The following is a 20,666-nucleotide window of genomic DNA, read 5'->3' on the forward strand; positions in this document are numbered from 1 at the left end:
AATATGTTTTATTTTAGTATTATTTTTTTGTTTGGTGGTTCCTAATCGAACTGTTACACTAATCTAACCATAAAATTGACTTTATTGGTATTTCAATCATCAAAAACGATGCAAAGGTGAATTTCTTAATTTTATTATCAAATAAATAGTTAACCCGTTAAGCTCAAATATCTTCTTTAACAACAACTCAACATTCAATAACTGGCTCTCTAGTCATGCATTTAGCAGAGTGAAAAGAAGTATCGTCCGTCCAATAATTATTAATCCGATATTAAATCTATTGATTTGCTAGTGAATTAATATATTTATAAATTAATAATCAATAAGTCAAATTATTAAACATAATTATCCACTTAATCCGCTGATAAATGACCCTAATCTTACTTTTCTTTTTAGTATGTTATATATTTTTAAAAAATTACAACAAAATAGTACTATAAATCACAATAATTAACAACTTAAAGTATTTTTAAAATATATATTAAAATGTGATTGTTTTATTAAATGAATAATTAAAAAAAATAGAATTGTTATATCAATTGTTTGATTGTTATATTAAATGAAACAATTCGACGTTCTTAAAATTGACTTTTTCATTATTTTTTATCTTTTTGTTGATGCATCAGTAAGTAAGAGATAATAGGATTTCTGGCTTTAGGTTTTGGGAATTTGACAAATAACGACCGACTGTTGGATTGAGATTTGGAACCATTTATTTATTTTAAAATTTATTATACTATATTATTAAAAAAACTAACTAAGCGACTTAAACCATTTAAGGATAGCAAACTGCAAAAGTGGCCATGTCTAAAGTCACTTTATAAATATTTAAAAGAAAAAAAAACTTCAAGGATAGCAAACTGCAAATGTGAGCCATGTCTTTTGTTTTAAGTAATTTTATAAAGGAAAAATTAAGCAAATACCTTATAAAAGCAAAATAATTACAAATATATATTCCTTTACATTCATACCCACTAAATAATTACACTATATATCCCTAACTAATTTCGCAATCTATACTAAATCAATATTATATATTGGAAATCCTATATATTGTATTGATATTATTAAAACATCAATTATTCAACATGAGGGACCAGCTATTCAAATATATAGGAGTGGAAGTATTAAATCTTCTGCTGGACTATCGAAATCAAAGTAAATTTTATTCAAATATATAGGAGTAGATAGAAGTATTAAATCTTCTACTGGACTATCGAAATCTTCTGCTGGACTATATATATATATGAGAAGTATTAGAAACACTTCTAAACTTAACGTAAATTATTAATTTTGTTTCCGAATTAGTGACAATCTTAAAACCATTCATTTACTTGACTAACTAAATTTAGATACACTCCCGATATGCAACATGACATAGCTAGATGGTGTCAAATTCTTGTATGAGCATGAGACTCTTAAATGTTGAAAACAAACCTAAACTAGGCGAGAATTTAAGGGTGTATTTCACTCATGTTGCAAGATCAGAGATGTATTTAAGTTCAGCTAGTCAAGTAAAGTGATGTTTTCAAGGTCATCAATAGTTCGTGGATGAAACTAATAATCCACACCTAATTTAGAGTGTTTTGAATACTTCTCTATAATATAATAAAAAAGTGATCGCATATTTTTTTTTCTATTTTTTTTCATGTCTCTCAAATCCCAATTAGGTGTTACGAAATCCTATTTATGGTAAGAAACTCAGGGCAAATAATATCCAACATTAGGGTAGTGTTACTTTAAGATAAAGCTAACAAGCAGCCTTTGCTATGTTAAACAAAAAAAATTTAAAAAATTGGAATCGTGTTATATATCAATTGTTTGATTGTTATATTAATTAATTAAATGAATAAAATAAATAAATAATTATTATTCTTATTTTAATTTGTGCTTGGCAATTTTCTAAGATCGATGGAAAATATAGCTATGATTTTAAAGATAAGTTGAATGCAGGGTGGTTTGACAGGGCGTATAATGTTGAATATGACATATCAGTAATGATGATATTAGTTATGTTGCATTATTTAATTTGATGTATTAAAAATAAAAAAAAATAAAAAATAAATAAAAAAAAATATATATATATATATGATGGAAAGAATATGAAAAATATTTTGAGGAATAATTGTATCTTTAATCATGGTAATGAATACATTAAAACTCCTTATATTGCTATTTGCTAAATGCTAATACCATACTTTTATTTTTTTCATGTATTATAATTTATTTTAACCTCACCGGGTCACTATCTTTGAAAAAATATTTATTTAGCGGTTTAACTAAACAAGAGACGATGAGAGGGAGTTGCTCGGATGGTAAGCACCCCTCAATTCCAACCCGAAGATTGCGAGTTCGAATCACCAAGGGAGCAAAAGGGGTGGGAGCTCCTAGGGAGGATAAAAAAAGAAAAAAAAACAAGAGACCTCCCAACGTCGCTATAATTTAAAATAAAAAAAATGATATTTAATATTAACGATTTTAGTAATTAGATCTCTTATTTTTTAGGCGTTGGCTATAATTTTAACATATTAGGCGTTGGCTATAATTTCAACATAGAAGAAACTAGAAAGGGACTGCACACTTTCAAATTCAATGCAAGAAGTCAAAACTTAATAAGGTCATTATGACCATTTTGTTTCACGTAACATAACATAATGTATTTTCTAACTATATAGTAATTGAAGCTATACATTTAGGCTACAACTTTTAGGATATCCATCTATACTTATACATCCTATAATTGAGTAATTAATTTGCACTTAATTAGTTTAATATATTGTAAGAAAATAAATAGTCTAAGCTAGATTCAAAGGCGCTCAAAGAAATCGATGATCTAAAATCAAATTTTTATAAGAGACCTTAAATTTATCTAATAAAATTTTATATATTTTTATTCTAGTTATTTTTTCGTTAAGATGATTTACAGTCATCTACCTAATTTAATTATTCACTCTATCTCTCAAATTTAAATAAATATTTGTTACGATCACGAGATGTTTTTATTAATTTACATAATTTGATATCTCAAATTTGTACCATTAAGTAGATGTCAAACTATTAGCTAATTAATAGATCATTGTATCATAATCTTATCTTTGACTCTTTAAGCACGTTGACGAGCATATTGTATTTTCTAACTATATAGTAATTGAAACTACATATTTAGATTTTAGGTTACAACTTTTAGGAATATCCATCAAGACTTATATATCTTATTGAGTAATTAATTTGCTTTAATTAGTTTAATATATTGTTAAAAAAAGTCTCGCTAGATGACTAGATCAAAAAGTAAATCAAGTCCAGTGTATGATATATATATATATTTTGCAATCATACCAATAATTTATCGGAAGAAGGAAAAAAATCGAACTACTTCTCGAAAGAATAATAAATAGAGTACTATAAAAGTTTTTGCAAACAAAAAGAATGCATGAACATAGTAAGTCACTTAAAATCTCATCAGACTCTTCTTGAATCTAAATCTACTCAGAATTAATGATTTCATTTTTTATGTTTAATAAAATCTTAACTATATTTATAAATATAACTTGAAAATATTTTAATAATGACTATTAAAATTCAAAATACTTTAAATATGGTAGACATTAACTCATAATTATAAAAGTCATAAAAATCATACAATTCATATGTGTCAATCCCAGCTCGTTAATTAAAAACAATGCAAGAGAGTCACATATAAATTTTATAGTCTTGTTCTTTAATGTTATGTTGTTTTAATAACTTGTCAATCATTACTTATATTTGTTATTTATATGACTTATAATTAAGTAATTTATTAGTTACTCATTATGCATAAATAAATTTAAACAATATTTTTTTAATATAATTTAAAACTACTCCAATAACAACAATAATTCAAGACACTTTACATATGATACATATTGACACATCATAAAAATCATATAGTGAATGTGTGTTGATGCTAATTAACTAACATATATTAATGTTGTAATTATCTTGCACCCTTATATTATGCTGATTTGATAACTTGTATTTATTATTAGTATGATCTCTAATTAAGTAGTTTTTTTAAAAAAATATTATGCTTCTTTAGATGAATTTTAAATTTTTAAATGCTCTAATTAAACATAATATATTTTATAAGTTAATGCATCTTTCAAAGAGTTTATCTTTCCATGCACCAAGAACAGAAAAGTTGTAAAATACTGTAGTGCTTACTATAATGTGTTGACCTTTTCTTCTTCCTTCTTTTTTTTTTTTTGGTTGAAAGGAATATAGTAAAAGTTACAGCACATCCAAGCATGGTTGTTTGATTTTTGCACTTAATTAATTATATTCTTGAGAAAATTAAACGTGCATCTGTTGAATAATTTAAGGAAATAGTTGTTCTTGAATTCAAATACAATAAATAAATAGATAACGTCCATAATGAATTTTACACTTTCTTTAAAAAATTAATACTAATAACAACAAATCTGAATATACCAACTAAGATTTATTAATTGCTCGACAATTGGGACCATGGCATCACTATCAAGAGTAGTACCAAATATGTGGTCAAGTTCTTTAACTCTCTTCTTTTTAATTCTATATCTCATTTTATTTTTTGATAAAGATATTTCTGATATCGGAAAAGAGGCATATTTATTTTTTGGCCATTGACCATATTAGTATTTATCCTCAGTTATATTTTTTCAATAAATATATTTTATAGTTATACTTTAAAGTTATATTCTATATTCGTTAAAATTAGTTATTATTTATCCTTTACTCGTTAAAATTTTATTTTCAACTTTAAAAAGGCAAGTGCCATATTCTTATTGAATGGAAAAAAATCATCCTATTGTCTATCAAAGGAGGAATATAATTAATATACTTTTGAGAACAAAAATTAAAAATCTCCTCCAACATTGTAGCAATTTGTGCAACCCATTGCTAAGTTTATTAAAGGCATCTTTTTTCATTTATCAAAGAATAACAGATCTGAATAGTATCCCTCTTCAAACTCAAAAACATAGAACTATTATTAATCACGTTTCAATGACCCAAGTTGAGCAAGTAAAATTGGGTAAATTCTTCATCTATTATTTTTTAAAAAAAAAAATGGGCAAACAACAAAAATCTCATTAGTTTAGGGTCTAATTATGTATTTTTATGTGAGTTTTTAAAACTAGCATTCGTGTCAGATATCAGTCTCCAGATACATCTTTCTCATATATACGAGGACAAAATTAATAAGGTGTAATTTATTCCAGATACACTGTATCTAAGTGGATTCACATGTACCTGGAATATATTGACTCTCTCGCACATCTCCCTATGTATTTATAACTCAAAATGTATCAAGTATCACATATACATGCATCTAGTGTGATTCACATGTATCTGAACTAAACTGACTCTCTCGTTCGCCTCTCTCCTATCTCACTTGCATCTCTCCTCTCTCGCTCGCCTCTCTCACAATGCTTATGTATTTAGAGTGTATCTAGTAGCAAAAATTCATGTATCTAGGTGTATGTTACTTGAAATTTGGTATGAAATTATGAATTAGTGAGACTATTTCAAACTATATGGAAAAATAGTAAATATGGTAGGAATATACTAGATAGTTTTTCTTTAGAAAATCAATTGGGCCTATGGCCCATTTTGCTACTTAGCCTGATTTCCCAGAATTCATTTGGGTCAGGTGTTTTGGGCAAATCTTTGGAGTTGGATTTTAGTAAGAGAACTCAAAATTTTGGGTCCTTTTTGTTCTTTGTTTAAGAGTGTTGGGCTAGAGGAGTACGTCAAGGAAAGGAGACCCTTTATCCCCATATGGTCATATCTATGCAAAATTGGTGAACTTCTGGTCTAGCCAATGAATTCTGTATATACGAACCCACTTACAGAGTCTATCTTGGTTTATATCCCAATCTTTACTACAAAAAATGATTTTATTCCTAAATTAATATGCCAAAATAGGGGTCATTCGCACTTTTGCCCTTATTTTATGTTGGTTTGAAATTTTTATCAACAAACAACTTCTTCGTGGGACATATATCATAATAATCCACAAGTAACGCCTGGACATGACTTCAGTTTCTAAAGAACCTATGCCCCACTAGACATAAGTTCAATTGCTAAAGATCAGACACCCCTTTGAAGGACGAAATGTGGAATTTTTTGAAAAATAGTTCCTCCATGAGAAATCAAGAACCCTTTCACAATCAGATATTTAGAATTCCACTTGCTTTTTAGTAGTTATTTCAAAGTACCATTTTCTTAGTCAAGGATATTAAATGGATTCAAAATTTCAGAACACAGTGTTGATGTTAGATGAAATATATGAGTAAATGGTTCTACTTATCTAAAGCCTTCCACCAATATAGCTTTCCTTAAGGTTCTGCAGAGCCTCCCTTAAAGAATCTTCATCCTGATCAGAATATTTCAAGCACATCAGCCGTTGAGCTACACGGTAAATCAATTGTACGTCCTCGTACTGTCTGCAATTCACCTCCATTCTATTCATTTCCTATACTAACACGAAAAAAAAAAAGGCAAACCGATCAAACATAACATGGATGTGCAATTTACCTTCCTCAAAGCTTGGCAAATTGAAACAAAAAATGCAGGGAAGAAACGCAAATGTATGGAAAATCTCCGCCTATGTTAGTTTCACAATGTGTAGTTGGTCCCAAACTCAGGATAAAAGAGCAGTACTGTGATAGTTGATGGCCACACTTGAAATCTATGTTGCTCAGACCCTTCAAAATGTCGACAGGTGCATGTCAGATACTCCAAAAGTAGTGCATTTTGGAGAATCCAACACGGCTGTGCCAATAATTTTAGGGAGTCTGAGCAACATAGCTTAAAATAGTCTAAGTTGGTGCAAGGGTGAGATGTTGCTATGATGCACTCAAGGGTGTGGTCTAATGGTCAATGAAGTGAATTAAGAACCATGAGGTCTCAGGTTCAAATTCAGTTTTTTCTGTTTTAAAGAGAATGGTGGTGGAAAGAAATGGAACTCTCGCAGTGGTAAAACGAACTACAAGATCTTTCAACACAATGGCAATTTCCAAACAAGACATTCTTTCATTGCGGAAGTGAAACAAGTTACCTTCTCTGTGATCCTAGATGTGATTCTTTTGGCAGTCTCCACTACTGAACTTGGTAATCCAGCTACCCCTGCTAGCATGAGGCCGTAATGTGGCACATGACGTGACCCATCCTTCAGTTGAAACTAAGTAGAAAACACAAAGAGGAAATGAAAATGAAGGTATAAACTGTTTATAAACCATTGAATGATTCAGAGATATACCTTGAAGTCCATGCGGTTATTCCTCACATCAACATCAAAATGAAGAATTTTTACATTTGGATACATGGTGGATAGCGCTGATAGATTTTCCATATGAGTAGCAAATATTGAGTACCTGCAAACAGATTAAATAGAATCAAAGAGAAGCAATTGGACGTACATTGGGTTGAATTATGTAACTTGGCTGTATGTATTAAATTCTGCGACAAAATAATATACATCCAACAGCAAGAGACCGAATTCTTTATGAAAACCTAAAGAATGTGTAGTTATTTTTCTTTATTTCTTATAACCGTGGTGTCTGGGCCAGCTTGTGCCTCCCACCAGCAACAACAATAGGTAACTCTATCTACCAAAGTTTGAACAGATGGGAAGTTTTTGTATCTGCTGGAATTTGAACTTGAGACCTCATGGTTCTCAACCCACTTCATTAACCACTATATCACACCCTTGGGTCCAAAGAACGTGTAGCTATTGAAAACTTAAAAGAGTGACAACGTACAATATAATAAGCTCACTGGGTAGAAAAATATCTGGACAGCAGAAATGCATCCATAATTATATAGAATTTGACATTATTATTGGGGCCGCATGTCTAAGAATCTAGAAGAGTTGATTAATAACAAAATTTAATGCCCCAAACACCTCCTAGTAGTTCTCTGCCAATTTTCTAAGAACTATGAAGTCTAAAGTTTAATTCTGAGATATAATGACATCTAGGAAGTAACAAGATGAAAAGTTTTATCAGCCTTCTGAACAAAAATGAAGAAATCTTTAAGGTAACATCTTGCTTCTCTATAATGAACTTCAAACTAGTGATTCTATAAGAGGCTCAGTAAACAATCTTATGTATGTCTGCAGATGAATGTTAGTGCCTTTCTTCTTACAAGAAATTGTAGATGATATCACAAAATTCACTCCCTATTTCAAGGTCCGGCACAGTATTTATTATTCAGCCCCAATATTCAAATACCAGATAAGAATAATTTCAAGCCTGACGTTCCCCTTGGTATGGTTTTTGTAGGTTCACTAGCAATCTTGATTGGTTTCAAATTCTTTGCTCCTTATTTGAATCCTGCTTCTAAGAAGCCTTAGAATTGGAAGTATTTTTTATAGCATCCAGGTAAAAGCAGAGTTTTAGCAGTTTGCAAGTACCAAATATTCCTTCAACTTATCAAGTGAAAAATTAAAGCCTAAATTTCAAACTTTGCTGCAGTCCATACAATGTAAAATATAAGCTACCTAATTATAGGCTTTGTTATGAAATACAGTACATGTTTGGGCTAGTAAATATTTAAGCATACGGCATTTAAGATTGAAATACAAAGAGAGCTTTGAGATTACGCTTTAAGTGCCAATAGATGCTCACAACAGCTCCACGCGATTGCGAATCCATCAGAGGATGTAGTTGCCCTCCCCAATTCATCCATAACAATCAGACTTCTGTGTACAGCAAAGGAAGAACAAAATTTTAAACTTAAGACAGACAAATCCTCATGCTAAGTCAGTGGAAGCATTTTGTGAAACAATCTACCTATGGGACACGTTTTGCATGATAAAAGCCGTCTCCTTCATCTCTGTCATGAACTGCACAGACAACAGTTACATGAAATACGGGTGATTTCTATATTGGCCATCTCTGTGACAGGATGATTCAAATATGAAGAGAACATTTGCAAATTGAAGACGTCAAACTTCAGTAGAAATTTGGCAAAACTAATGTTAAGCTTTTTCACAAGTAAAACTAACTATTGCATAAATACAGGAACAAAATCAATGCTCTTCTAAAATATAGAACTTCCATGCAAGAATATACCATTCACAAGTAGATGATTATACCGTGCTAGAGTTTGATTCGAGACTGTCCATTGTTCCCATCCTTGTGAAAATACGATCGACCACCCTCAAAGTGGCAAATCGAGCAGGAATATAGCAACCAATTTGAGCAAGGATGATCATTAAACAAACTTGCTGAAGATAGGTACTTTTTCCGCTCCTACAACAAACAACATGCAGGAGTTATCAGGTAGAAAAATGGCACAACAAACCCATGTGAGGCAGATAGAGCTTATCTAAGATGCATGGGAGGGATGAGAGAGGTAAGTCAAGAGGTGTTGAAGTCTCCATCATCCATTATTTTTCTTTGCTCAGTGCTTCAATTAAAAGACGGAAAAAAACTTATGCTGTAACTTCCCGTTAAATATATGTCCGGGGATAAAATCTTAATTGGGAGAAGAAGGTTCTCATTTGTTCCCTTCCCTCAATGCCCAAAATTTTGAAGAGTTCGACATGATGTGAAAGGGGATATGGTGTCACTCATACTGGATGCCGTGATACTCACAAGAAGAACAAACCAACACAGAGTTTAAATTTCTTTAGGAATATAATAAGGTTCCTTACATGTTTGGGCCCATTACAATAGCCATATTTGATGCTTCAGAAAGAAAGATGCCATTTGGCTGCAAAAGAGAATTCAATACCACTTCCAAATTCAGAAATTTCTAGTATCAAAGTAGAGAAAGGCCATTAACTTGCTATGTCAAGAGCAATTTCAAACTTCTTCTAAGACCATTAGAAGAAAACAACATACAATGAAATCATTGTGTATGCTTTCCAGAATGGGGTGCCGTCCAGAATCAATTGCCAATGGGCCATCACCTACGAGGGGAGAAAAATTTAACCACTCAACTTTTTTCATAATCTTGGCATCAAGTATTGAGAGTTATGACTAAATACTCACATGTAAAACGAGCTCTAGTATATCTATCAACTGGTTTTGTTGATATAGTGTGAGCAAATGAATTTACCATCATGTCTAAAAGGCACAACACTTCTGCAAGAACAGTAAGCACAGAGACATCCTCTCGTATTGCATCCATTAATGCTGCATGTTAGCATGAAAGGGAAAAAATTCTAAGTACGGATAGTTCTCAAATAACAATAGGGTAAACAGAATGAAGAGTATGCCACTTGCTGAATATATTATATGCAAATACAGGTTAACAGATGCATCTTTCATGTGTTAAGCAGAATTGTCAGAGACATACAAAAACCAATATTAATACAGAAGTAATAAGCAGAAGATGGTGAGTTATCTTCCAAGTACAGATTGGAAGAAAACGTTAACATCCCATCTCATTCAGAAAAATCCTTATCCTTCTAATCAGCAAGTCACTACTAGTAGTTAAGTAATGTTACTCTTGCTAAGCAACCAGCTATATTATAAAGGCTATAAGTCCTGCCTGGAGCTATGCTTAGAATCATTGAGATGCAAGGAAACTACTACGCAGATCTCTACCAGAGACCAGGACAGGCAATAAGATGTAAAATATTATTGGATGCTTTTACTTATCAAAACATATATATTATAATCAAAGATTTTGACCTCTGTTGACATATGCAAAAGCTCTCGTTTAAAAGCCAGTAATGGCAAAGCACTCCCTTGCCCCACCCATAAGCTACATGTATACAGTGATTTTGCAATATTCTCTCATCGCAATCAACTCTGATAGACCATCCACACATATATCTTATAGGGGTTTTATGCAGAATGCAAGACAAAGAAGATAGGAAGATTTCAAAAGATCATTTTTTCTATTTAACCAAAGCTCTAAAGATGTCATAATGATTTTTTTCTTTCTACATTTAGGTTTTAACTAAAGCTGATCCGCTGACGAATTTAGGGTTACATCATCATATTCTTGAGTCAAGGATATTATAGTAACAAGGTATTTGTATTGAGTTCGTAGGAAATAAATATACCCTACTATTCTTTGCATCTTTTCAGCAATAAAACAACTAAGAATCAGCCCCACATTTTCCACTCTTATAATATGTTTATGTTCCTGATCCACTAAATTGTCCTCAATCAGCTTTTCCCTCTGGCATGACTAAAACCACAAAACTTTAGAATAAAAATAGTCCCGACAGTTTCATTAGTTCAAAGTTCAAACACCAAAAAAGGTTTGCTGAAATAAGATGAAAAACTATAATATGTTTAAGAACATTTCTTCTTGCCCCTTGGAAGCACCCAAAGAAAATAATCTAAGCTTTATGAAGCAAATGCCTTCGTTATGAAGTCACCGCTAATTTTGTCATTCTGTGTGGACAAGCATTTGATTGGGTAGACAAGAGATCCAATAGCAGTAGTAGAAAAGATGTGCATTGCACCCATCAATTTACCTTCAAGACAAAGTGCAGTCCTCAACCAGCATTCTTTAGCTGCAGACTTGTTCCTCACATTCAACTGTGAATGAAGAAAAAACACCTCATCTATGAGCAAAGAGAAGGATAACCACCTGAATATTTGCACTTACTCTCTAGTTACTTTGATTGTCTGGAACTTTTCAGAAGCATTTTACACCACATGAAAGAAAACCAATTTATGTAGTTCATGAGTGTAACTCATTCTCCATTACAGTTGTCACCATCCTTGCTTAAGCCTTAACACTACATTCACCAATCTATACAACTATTACCAAGCAGTGTGTCCTCACCTGCCTTTCGCTATTATTGCAAATTGAAAGCATTTTACACCGATCCAGTAACTGGATTTCCTCGTAAAGATTATCAAGAGGAATATATTATGGAATATGTTTTGCGTCCAACCAAATGGAGCCTATAGTGGATGTCCTGTAATACTCACTGAAGCAAGTTCAAGACTCGAGCAATGGACATTGTTTCCATGTTTCACGACCTGATTATGTGAAACTTGTTAGAGGAAACGAAGCAGGATGCATAAGGACAGTTTAACTTATATCATAGCATAACAACCTGGATGAACTTGCTGGGCAGTTTTCCCTGTATGTCCTTCTGTGGAATGCTAAAGTAAAACCCTTGCCTATTATTGAATGGGATCTTCAAGTTCGGCAGTTTGAAATCTTGACGATACTTATTTGCGAGACTGTGTATAGCTATGAAATCAGTGTGTTAGAAACTAAGACAATGCACTTGAAAGAAATTAAATCGTTAACAGAAAACTTCCAATGCACTTCCTTCACTCGTCTCTGTTGCATACCTAATTTACAAAGTCCTGAAATTTCCACTCAATTCCAAAAATAAATAAATTAAATCATGTAATATAGTAGAAAAACCTTCGCTGGTGTCACAGAATGACCGCCGAGCCATATCAAGAAGCCCATCTGCTCCAGCCTTAACAGCAAAACACTGCTGTGTCCGTGCAACAAAAGGAACTCTTGTATGAAGGACATCTTCGTCAATCACCTCTCCAATTCTGAGAAAGTAAATGTTGCATGGATAAAATAAATATATGAACTGCTGAATGGACACAATAACACAGTTATTGTCATCTAGGAATGATCGTATAATAATTAGAAAACTAAATGTATAATACAAAGAAATCACCACTCATTAGTAATTTGCCACATCATAGCATCTTAATCCTTTAGCGATGAACTTTATTTTACTCTTACTTCGTTTAATTGAGAGATACTAATTTTCAAACTAACAAAAACAGTATCCATCGAATATCCTACATCATCATCCTAGAACTGTGTGGCAGCTAAGAAGATTGAGTAGGCACAGGAATAATTAGCTCATGGACGTTAGACAAAATTGAGGAACAGGAATCCTCTCTTTCGGCAGAACAAGAACCGAGAAAGAAGGTCCTCCTAGAGGGGATTGAAGTGGAGAAGATTCAACATATATTAACAACGAAGAAAAGGAACTGTCCGAATTCTGAAGAGGGCTCTCTCCGACAAGGAGGAAATTGGGGGAAAGCATCATATATCTAGGCTAATTTGAACATTACCTTTTCCTTATTGAAGTATATTTTTCATTCTCACATATGGTTTTGTACACATTTCCAAGCAGACAACTCTTGGCTTCTTTAAGAACCTGAATCACGAGCTAGTTATTGTACCAGATAAGATCCAGAAAAATGTCAACCCCTGAACCCAACAATGGTGCTGCACCTTGGAGAGTAACGGTAAAGCATCAAGAGCTGTTTTGAGAAGAATAATGCTGGATATCATTATCTGGCTCCTTCTTCCATTATCAGAAGCCAAGACTTCATTAGTAACTCTCTTTGGCTTGAAGCAGAAGTGACAAAGGACCCTATCTAGATGGAGAAGCATCCATCAACTTTCTGAAATGGCAACAAACTATATAGAATACAAGTGAGAACCCACCTCCTTCCTTACATGGTTACCTGTTTCTTTCGGAAACTTACGAAGGGCCTGAGACAAACCAAAGAACAGCTGTTCATTGCTCATCAACTCATCCTGGAGATCAATTGACGAAAGTGTCAAACTTGTAACTCGTTTAAAGTATGAAATTTCAATAAAGGATACACCAAAAAAAAAAAGATGAATTAAGTAGTGAGCTGAATGTCAATATTGTGAAGATGAAAACCCTGTCTTTTGTCCAACTTGATATGCACTTTGGTTGGGTGGGTGGGTGGGGGGGGGGGGTGTAAACGAGTGATATCAGGGCCTCGAAGGAAAAGTAATAATGCTTTCAAAAGCTGTAAAGCATGATAATTGTCAAAAAAGGTAAAGAAACAGTTTTAACAGTTGCTTGAAGATAGTATATACTTAAAGGTTTCGGCAAGGTCAAATTATATCCTGAAAAGCACAGCATAAAACTACAAGATCATAACTCTGAGAAAACAGCTGCAGGCTTTTTTAAATTTTATTGCAACTAAAACCCAATCAAGTAATGACCAATGTAATTGCATAATCTGGCAGCTATAGTCAAACAGCACATCCCTGATCCCTCAGTGTTAAAAACTTCTATTTTCTGCTAGTAGTCAAAGAAACCTCAATCTCCTCCTTCCTGTTTCGATCCGTCTTCTTTTTTTTTTCACCCAAAACCTTTTTTCAGAGAAGGCTTCTTCTCAGTAAAATAATTCTTCTAGAGGAGATATAACGAACAATAACTATGCCTCAATTCCAAACAAGTTGGGTCGGCTATATGAATCTTCACTATTCCATTGAAGTTCAACTCATGTCCTCATCCTGGAGGAGATATAACCACAATAGATAAATTCTTAAAGCAGAAAATTACTAGACAAAAGTACCATGTAAAATATGAATTTTTTTAGGAAGGATGGTGGCAAATTCTGATTCCATAACAACAGAGCATGTTATATATTCATCTGTTGCATGTGATACATTGAAAACATACCAGGCAATCGAGTCGAGTGTTAATTGTCTCTATGTCTTTCAGAGGCTGCAAAAGATTTGCCCTCAGAAGTCTCGTCCTGCAGTGGAGTATAATCAAGCGAATTCAGCATTATGCTGCAGGTGCACAACATACTGAAAAAAGACAGATTACGAGCTTTCCATCCTGAGCAGAACATTGTCATAAGAACTATGAAGTTGGCTCAAGTGTGAGGGTTTTGTATGTACATGTGTCATACTTTTAATCACAAAATAGCAAGAGGAATTATTAAGCACATTTCTGACTTCTCTTTATATATAATTTGGTGCTGGCGAAATTATTTCCATACCCTCCAATAGTTCGAGTGAAAGATATAATGCCAGCTAATCAATGAATTATTTCCATACCCTCCAATAGTTCGAGTTGTTTTAAGCATGTGGAATAAACTTCTCTTTTTGTTGTTTGTGCCCAGAAGAGAAGAGTGCATAGGCTCAATTATCTCCAAGTTCTGAACACTGCCATCAAAGACGAAGTATAAAATTTACAGCATCTACAAAATCATACAGTAAATTCTAAACACATTCCTTTAGGATATTCTGTAACTATTTTGCTGATGTTGTTAGCTGAAATGAAACTCAGTAGCCACTACGACTAGTAAGTGATAGATGCAAGTTGATATGCAACTGTCAATAGTTTGGTACGAGGAGGCTACCTGGTGGAATCAATGTTCATGTGGTCAAAAGATCCATTAAAAGTAACCTGTGGAAGAGAAGATGAATTTGAATCCCAAATACTACTTTTAATTACTCGAGTTACATGAAATTCTTAGATGTGCTTATCCACCAGTGGCACATTAATGTTATATGTATTTTTAACATTTTTGTTTCTTGATCACGTAATGAGAAATCTCTCTAACCAAAGGAACTTCAAAGAATCGTCGCACATGGCACTATAAAGGACGCTAGTGAACAGCGATACTAACCTTCAAAGAGCTAAAAGTAATGCCAATTCAGTTTTTTTTTCCTTAGAAACAGGATATGTTTGACTAACTCACTAACCTCCTACAGCCCCATCCGCCAAAAATAGAAATGAATAGAGAAAGAAATTCTCAGTGACATGTTCTAGTCATGTACACTAAAGCTGGACATAGTAAGCATCAATTAACACAATAATGTGAACTCCCAGACCTACTAGGAAAAATCGGTCAGGCCAAAAATATGCAAAAACATGATCTGAGACATTCTTCTTTGCTAGTATTATTTATTGGTTGTGCCGCAACTACAACAATCACAACCAAATCAGGTGTTATTGGTTAATGGGGACTAGTTCATACTTCTTTCAAATTCTTACACTTTACTGTGGTGCAATTTGATGGCCAAAATAATTGAAATCAATAGTTGTACTATGCAAAGATTTAACCATTTCACATGGTAAAATTATTCTTGCAGTATATAATCTCAATAAATTGAAGTACTCTGTATGTTTTATACTCCTATTTGATCCTTTCATGCATGAGAAGTCGCACATACCAGCAAAGAGTGATTTGTTATAATAACACCTTTCTCTGCTTCGATCCTGCACATTATGTATGTGGCATATGTATTAATATCCGGAAAAAAATCAAGTGAAACAAGAGGCAGTTTTCCTCTAAATCATTAGCATCTTAATATGCGGAAAAATAATCTTGTTTTGTTTCACATATTGGTAATATAGCTCATAGATCGACAATATATTTCCTTCAAAGTTAAGAATATTAAATTGACATTGCAAGTGTTACAAGGCTCTACGGTTGTAGTTGATACAAAATATAAATTGAAGAGAATCTGGAGATCTGATGCAAGTAATGTGCAGTAAAATCTTGTTGTAGCACAAGAGAAATCATGCTATCAGATGACCTCTTTGTTACAACTCTCACCAAGCATCAAATTGTGTCAGTTTTTCATAAAAGCTAATGAATGGAAGTCTTCACATTACTCAAGGTAGTCTGTATTCAACAAAGTAACATAGTAACACGAGGAAACTCAGATGTTTAAAGAGCTAAGGATGAGATCTCAAAGTCTTATGTCGATTGTGGAGCACACAATGTTACTCATTTGTGGAGAGAATTTTAGCTCCCTACACTGTGCTTTGAGGACATAATTGTTGACTTGGACTTGCTCTTTTAGACGCTGACAACTTAAGCCCAAGTAATAACTAACTGAGATCTATACTAAATGACCATTCCTGAACTTAGTGGCTCAAATTGCAAACTTAGGTATCAGAAAGAGCATTGGTGAGACTCTTATAGCGAAGCCAATTCAGTGTTTGTACCTATCAGAAATGGATATCAGTGTTGTTGAAAACTGTTCTACAAACTACATTACAACTCTCAAGATATGGCTAAAGAATTTTGAAATTATCATTCTACATGCAAGAAGCACTGATGAAATACCGCGTCCAATAAATTGGAAGTCACCATAGCATCATACCACTTGATAGTTGCAGCTGCTGCAGCCAAGCACAAATAGTATTGCTTGTAGTATGAATCCAGTCCAAGAGCAGACGGTTCCTTAGCAGCTAAACCTTTAACCAGTACAGCTCCCTTCAGAATGTATTAAAGTTTGAAGCAGTGTCAGTGTTTAAAACTCATTAAGGCATATAGTTTAAAGCCATCACAATTTACTGGGGAAGCAGTAAAGCCAATACCCTGGTATCATCAAAGCAACCACGGGCCATTATAACCTGTCTACATCAACATAAGCATAAGTTTTTGGCTTTTAAAACATTTCAATCACGCATTTTATTCAAACAGATCCACCAATATGTGTAGAGGACACTTACCTTTTTTGTGGAGGAACAAACTCTATCAGCCAGTTGTGAGACTCCGACCATTCCATCCGCCGCCAGTTTATTGGGGGAAACAATGATCACCATAGGTTCATAGAACTGTAGTAAAGTCTTTGTATTTTGATAGGAGCTGCTAGTCTCTATATACTGAGAAAGATGGAGTGACGCTGATCTCAAATCAAACGCAGCTACTCCAACCTGCCGATAAATTGCTATTGCCAGTTAAGATGTGAAATTTCGGCAAAGCATGGTTTCCTTTTCTTTTCAACTCTGAATTACTGCTTAATAAGTTGTTACCTTTTTTATAAGTAATATTCAATCCAAAGAACTGGCAGAAAAACAACAATGTCTTTTTGAAAGTTAAGGAGACAAACTTCACTAGAATTTATGAATAACTTGGAAATTCAATTTTTAACTGAATTAACATCTCAAACCGACTTGCATCCAGGGAACCTTAGGCACAGATTCTTTCTTTAAATGCAATTCACCTGAGTACTTATTGGGTTTCTTTTGAAAAAGGAAAAAAAGTGTTAAGTCCATTTAAGTCAACAAGAAAAAATGTAGAGTGCAGCTTCACCCAGGGAAGCACCATAGACTTCTTTTAGCTGGTTCCATTCGAGATCATTTTAAGCCGTAAAGTTCTGAGGAACTACAATAAATGGTCCATAGATTCAACTAAAGCTAGAAGCTTCTTAAAGAATTTAGTAGAATGCTACCACAAGATTAACAAATGTATTCAAGGTGAAGGAAAATACTAATGTTGATGCATGCATTTAAGATGAGCAAATGTGAATGCAGCAGCTAAATGTAGATCAGAGAAATAATTATAAAATTTTCTTTGTTTCCTGGTATGAGTACTCACTAAGAAACAAATTATGGTAATGCATTCATTCATTAATTGGACAAAGTTACTCCTTTCCCCCAATTTATATGACACACTTCCCATTTTAGGACCTCCAAAAAAATGTTTAACATCATTCCACTGATAATATTGTTAATCCAACTTTCAAGAACTCAAATTTAGTTACCTTTCCAAATTTAAACTTTGATGTGGTAGTTCACTATTTTACCTATCAAACTAATTTCTCAGTTATTAATTTGATTCTTTTTCTATTATACTAGTCAAATTCAACATTTTAAACTCTCAGTCAAAAATTATCTTATGAAGTACACTGTATAGAGTATATCTTATTGTTTATTGTAGAGACCTAGATAGATAGGGAGGATCTGGTTTTGATCAAATAATAAGAGCGTTCAATCAGTGCAACTTATTGCTAGGAGAAAGGACTTGAGGGGGATTAATATGGTTCATCACATCAAATGTGATTGACATAAATGTTTGCTAATATTCCTGTAATTTCAGAACCTTCTTTTTCACTAGTTCAGTAGTTCACACTTCTCCAACAACAGTCTAGATATCTGTGCAGTATACCAGTCATACATCTTGATTACCTCCATACATCAGTGAATATCACATTATATAACCACATTCCCACACATAAACTTGAAAGTAAGCATGTTCTTCAAATTTGATAAACTCCAAACTATCAGTCTATCATGACACGTATAAATTGACGACCTGCTCTTACCTCTGAATTACTTAAACAAAACAAAAAATTTCAAGGATAGAACATCCACATATTCTTTGACAGTATGCTTAAAATGAAGCATAAACCATTCCCTTCTTCGAATTTGACAAACTCAAAGCTATCGTCAGACGTGTGCATCATATTTATCCATTTCTCAAAATTCACAAACAATTAAGCTATAACACATGTGTTTATATACATGAAATAAACACTCTTAAGGTCACAAAATTACACCTATTTTAAGAAAAAAAGAAGTTCAAATCTGCTAGTTTCTACATCGCAAAATAACAGTTATCTATTCAACAGAAGTTCAAAAATGCTTGTAATACATAGCCAGAAATGCACATAAAAAAATCAAAAATAATATCAACTTTGTGCATCACATCGCGAAATTTGCACCTGTGATTCAAAAGAACACGTTCAAATTTGCTTGTTAAGTTGCGAAATTGCACCTATTCATTCCAACAAAAAAAGGGTTCAAATATGCTCCTTATATATCACAAAACTGCACAGCTTCATTCAAATTTAAGTTCCTATTCGCTGTTAACATCCCGAAATTGCATCTGTTTACTCAAATGAAGTGTAAATATGCTCATTACTAACAAAAAATCACATTCATTCAGAAAAAATGTTCATAATATGCTTGTAATACATAGTTAAATATCACCTATTCATACAACAAAGAAGTTCAAATCCTCTCATCATACATCACAAAATTGCACTGACTCATTCAAAATCACACATTAAACATCACGAAATCGCATCTGTTTACTCAAATGAAGTTCAAATTTGCTCGTCACTTACGAAAACATCTTCATTCAAAAAAAACAAAGTTCAAAAATGCTCGTAATACATCGTGAAATAGCACCTATTCATTCAAAAAAAAAGTTCAAATTCACTCATTGTACATCGCAAAATCACATTGATTCATTCAAAACTAAGTTCAAATTCGCTCGTTAAACATTCGAAATTGCATCTGTTTACTCGAATTTTGCTGGTTATACGTGTGATGCTCGTCAAAATATTCTGTTTTATGATGTTAATTCGGATATCAACAGATGAAAATACACAAATGCAGAGAAAAAGGAGAAGATAACCTCCTTGGCTCGGTTCTCTATGAACCCGACGACGAAGCTTGATCTTTCTCCGGCGTCTTCTTCCATTGAACTCTAAGCACTCAGCTTGTGAACAGTGAACAGTGGTGAAAAAACGTGACTTTTCACATTCGCGCCAAGTTTATATATATAGTAGCAAGTTTTTACCCGATTGCCCCTGTATGACGTGGTGTTTATTTTCACTTTTATTTTAATCGTGGTGCTTATTTACGTGGCACGATCATGATTTCTACTTAACACAAATTTTAAAAAATAAATAAAATTAATTGAGATCGAGGAAGTAAAAATTTGTGGATCAAAATACTTTTACCTATAATCTAATTTTGCACACAAGTTTAAGAAGAAATTATCTTGATGAGGGATGACAATGAAAAGAAGGAATTAAGTTTAACTCACAAAAAGACCAACACATCATAATAATACTGTAATTTTTAAAAATTAACTCGTCCCGTCTTATTTCATCCCATTTAATACCTTTTATTTCTTCATTTTATTAAAACTAGCTAAAATACATAATACTAAGTTACAATGGTCATGTTATTTGCCTTGTATATGTTATAAACAGTAAAAATAAATAAATCAACTACTACTAATTATTCAAGTAACTTATTCATAAAAAATTAAACTGAAAATTGTTCTTTTAAGTATGGGGTTAATCTTTTTGAGTTTTTGTCTTTATATATATGGTCCTTTATATATATACTGAAAAAATGATTTCGATGACATTTTTCTAAC

At 32.8% G+C, this 20,666-nt stretch overlaps 1 protein-coding gene across 2 annotated transcripts; it reads right to left on the reverse strand.

Annotated features, from left to right (window-relative positions):
• Positions 1-6,261: 6,261 nt before the first annotated feature.
• LOC125834735 (DNA mismatch repair protein MSH4) lies at positions 6,262-20,025 on the reverse strand. 2 transcript variants are annotated; one of them, XM_049513883.1, is made up of 24 exons: positions 19,914-20,025; positions 17,222-17,425; positions 17,087-17,122; positions 16,870-16,982; positions 15,931-15,976; positions 15,114-15,160; positions 14,809-14,916; positions 14,426-14,501; positions 13,449-13,521; positions 13,213-13,358; positions 13,050-13,135; positions 12,373-12,512; positions 12,053-12,192; positions 11,925-11,975; positions 11,462-11,525; positions 10,020-10,163; positions 9,870-9,937; positions 9,680-9,738; positions 9,119-9,275; positions 8,814-8,866; positions 8,624-8,722; positions 7,280-7,394; positions 7,079-7,201; positions 6,262-6,493 (listed from the first exon to the last, which is right to left on the reverse strand). In XM_049513883.1, exons 1-24 carry the CDS (start codon positions 19,977-19,979, stop codon positions 6,329-6,331), a joined length of 2,379 nt encoding a protein of 792 aa, XP_049369840.1. In that variant the 5' UTR covers positions 19,980-20,025; the 3' UTR covers positions 6,262-6,328. The 2 variants fall into 2 exon arrangements, with proteins under 2 accessions (XP_049369840.1, XP_049369841.1); XM_049513884.1 differs by having other exon boundaries at positions 17,087-17,126.
• Between the last annotated feature and the right edge of the window lie 641 nt (positions 20,026-20,666).

The sequence above is a fragment of the Solanum verrucosum genome, unplaced genomic scaffold (assembly GCF_900185275.1).
Source record: "Solanum verrucosum unplaced genomic scaffold, falcon-dt-bn FXZP01000149.1, whole genome shotgun sequence".
NCBI lineage: Eukaryota > Viridiplantae > Streptophyta > Magnoliopsida > Solanales > Solanaceae > Solanum > Solanum verrucosum.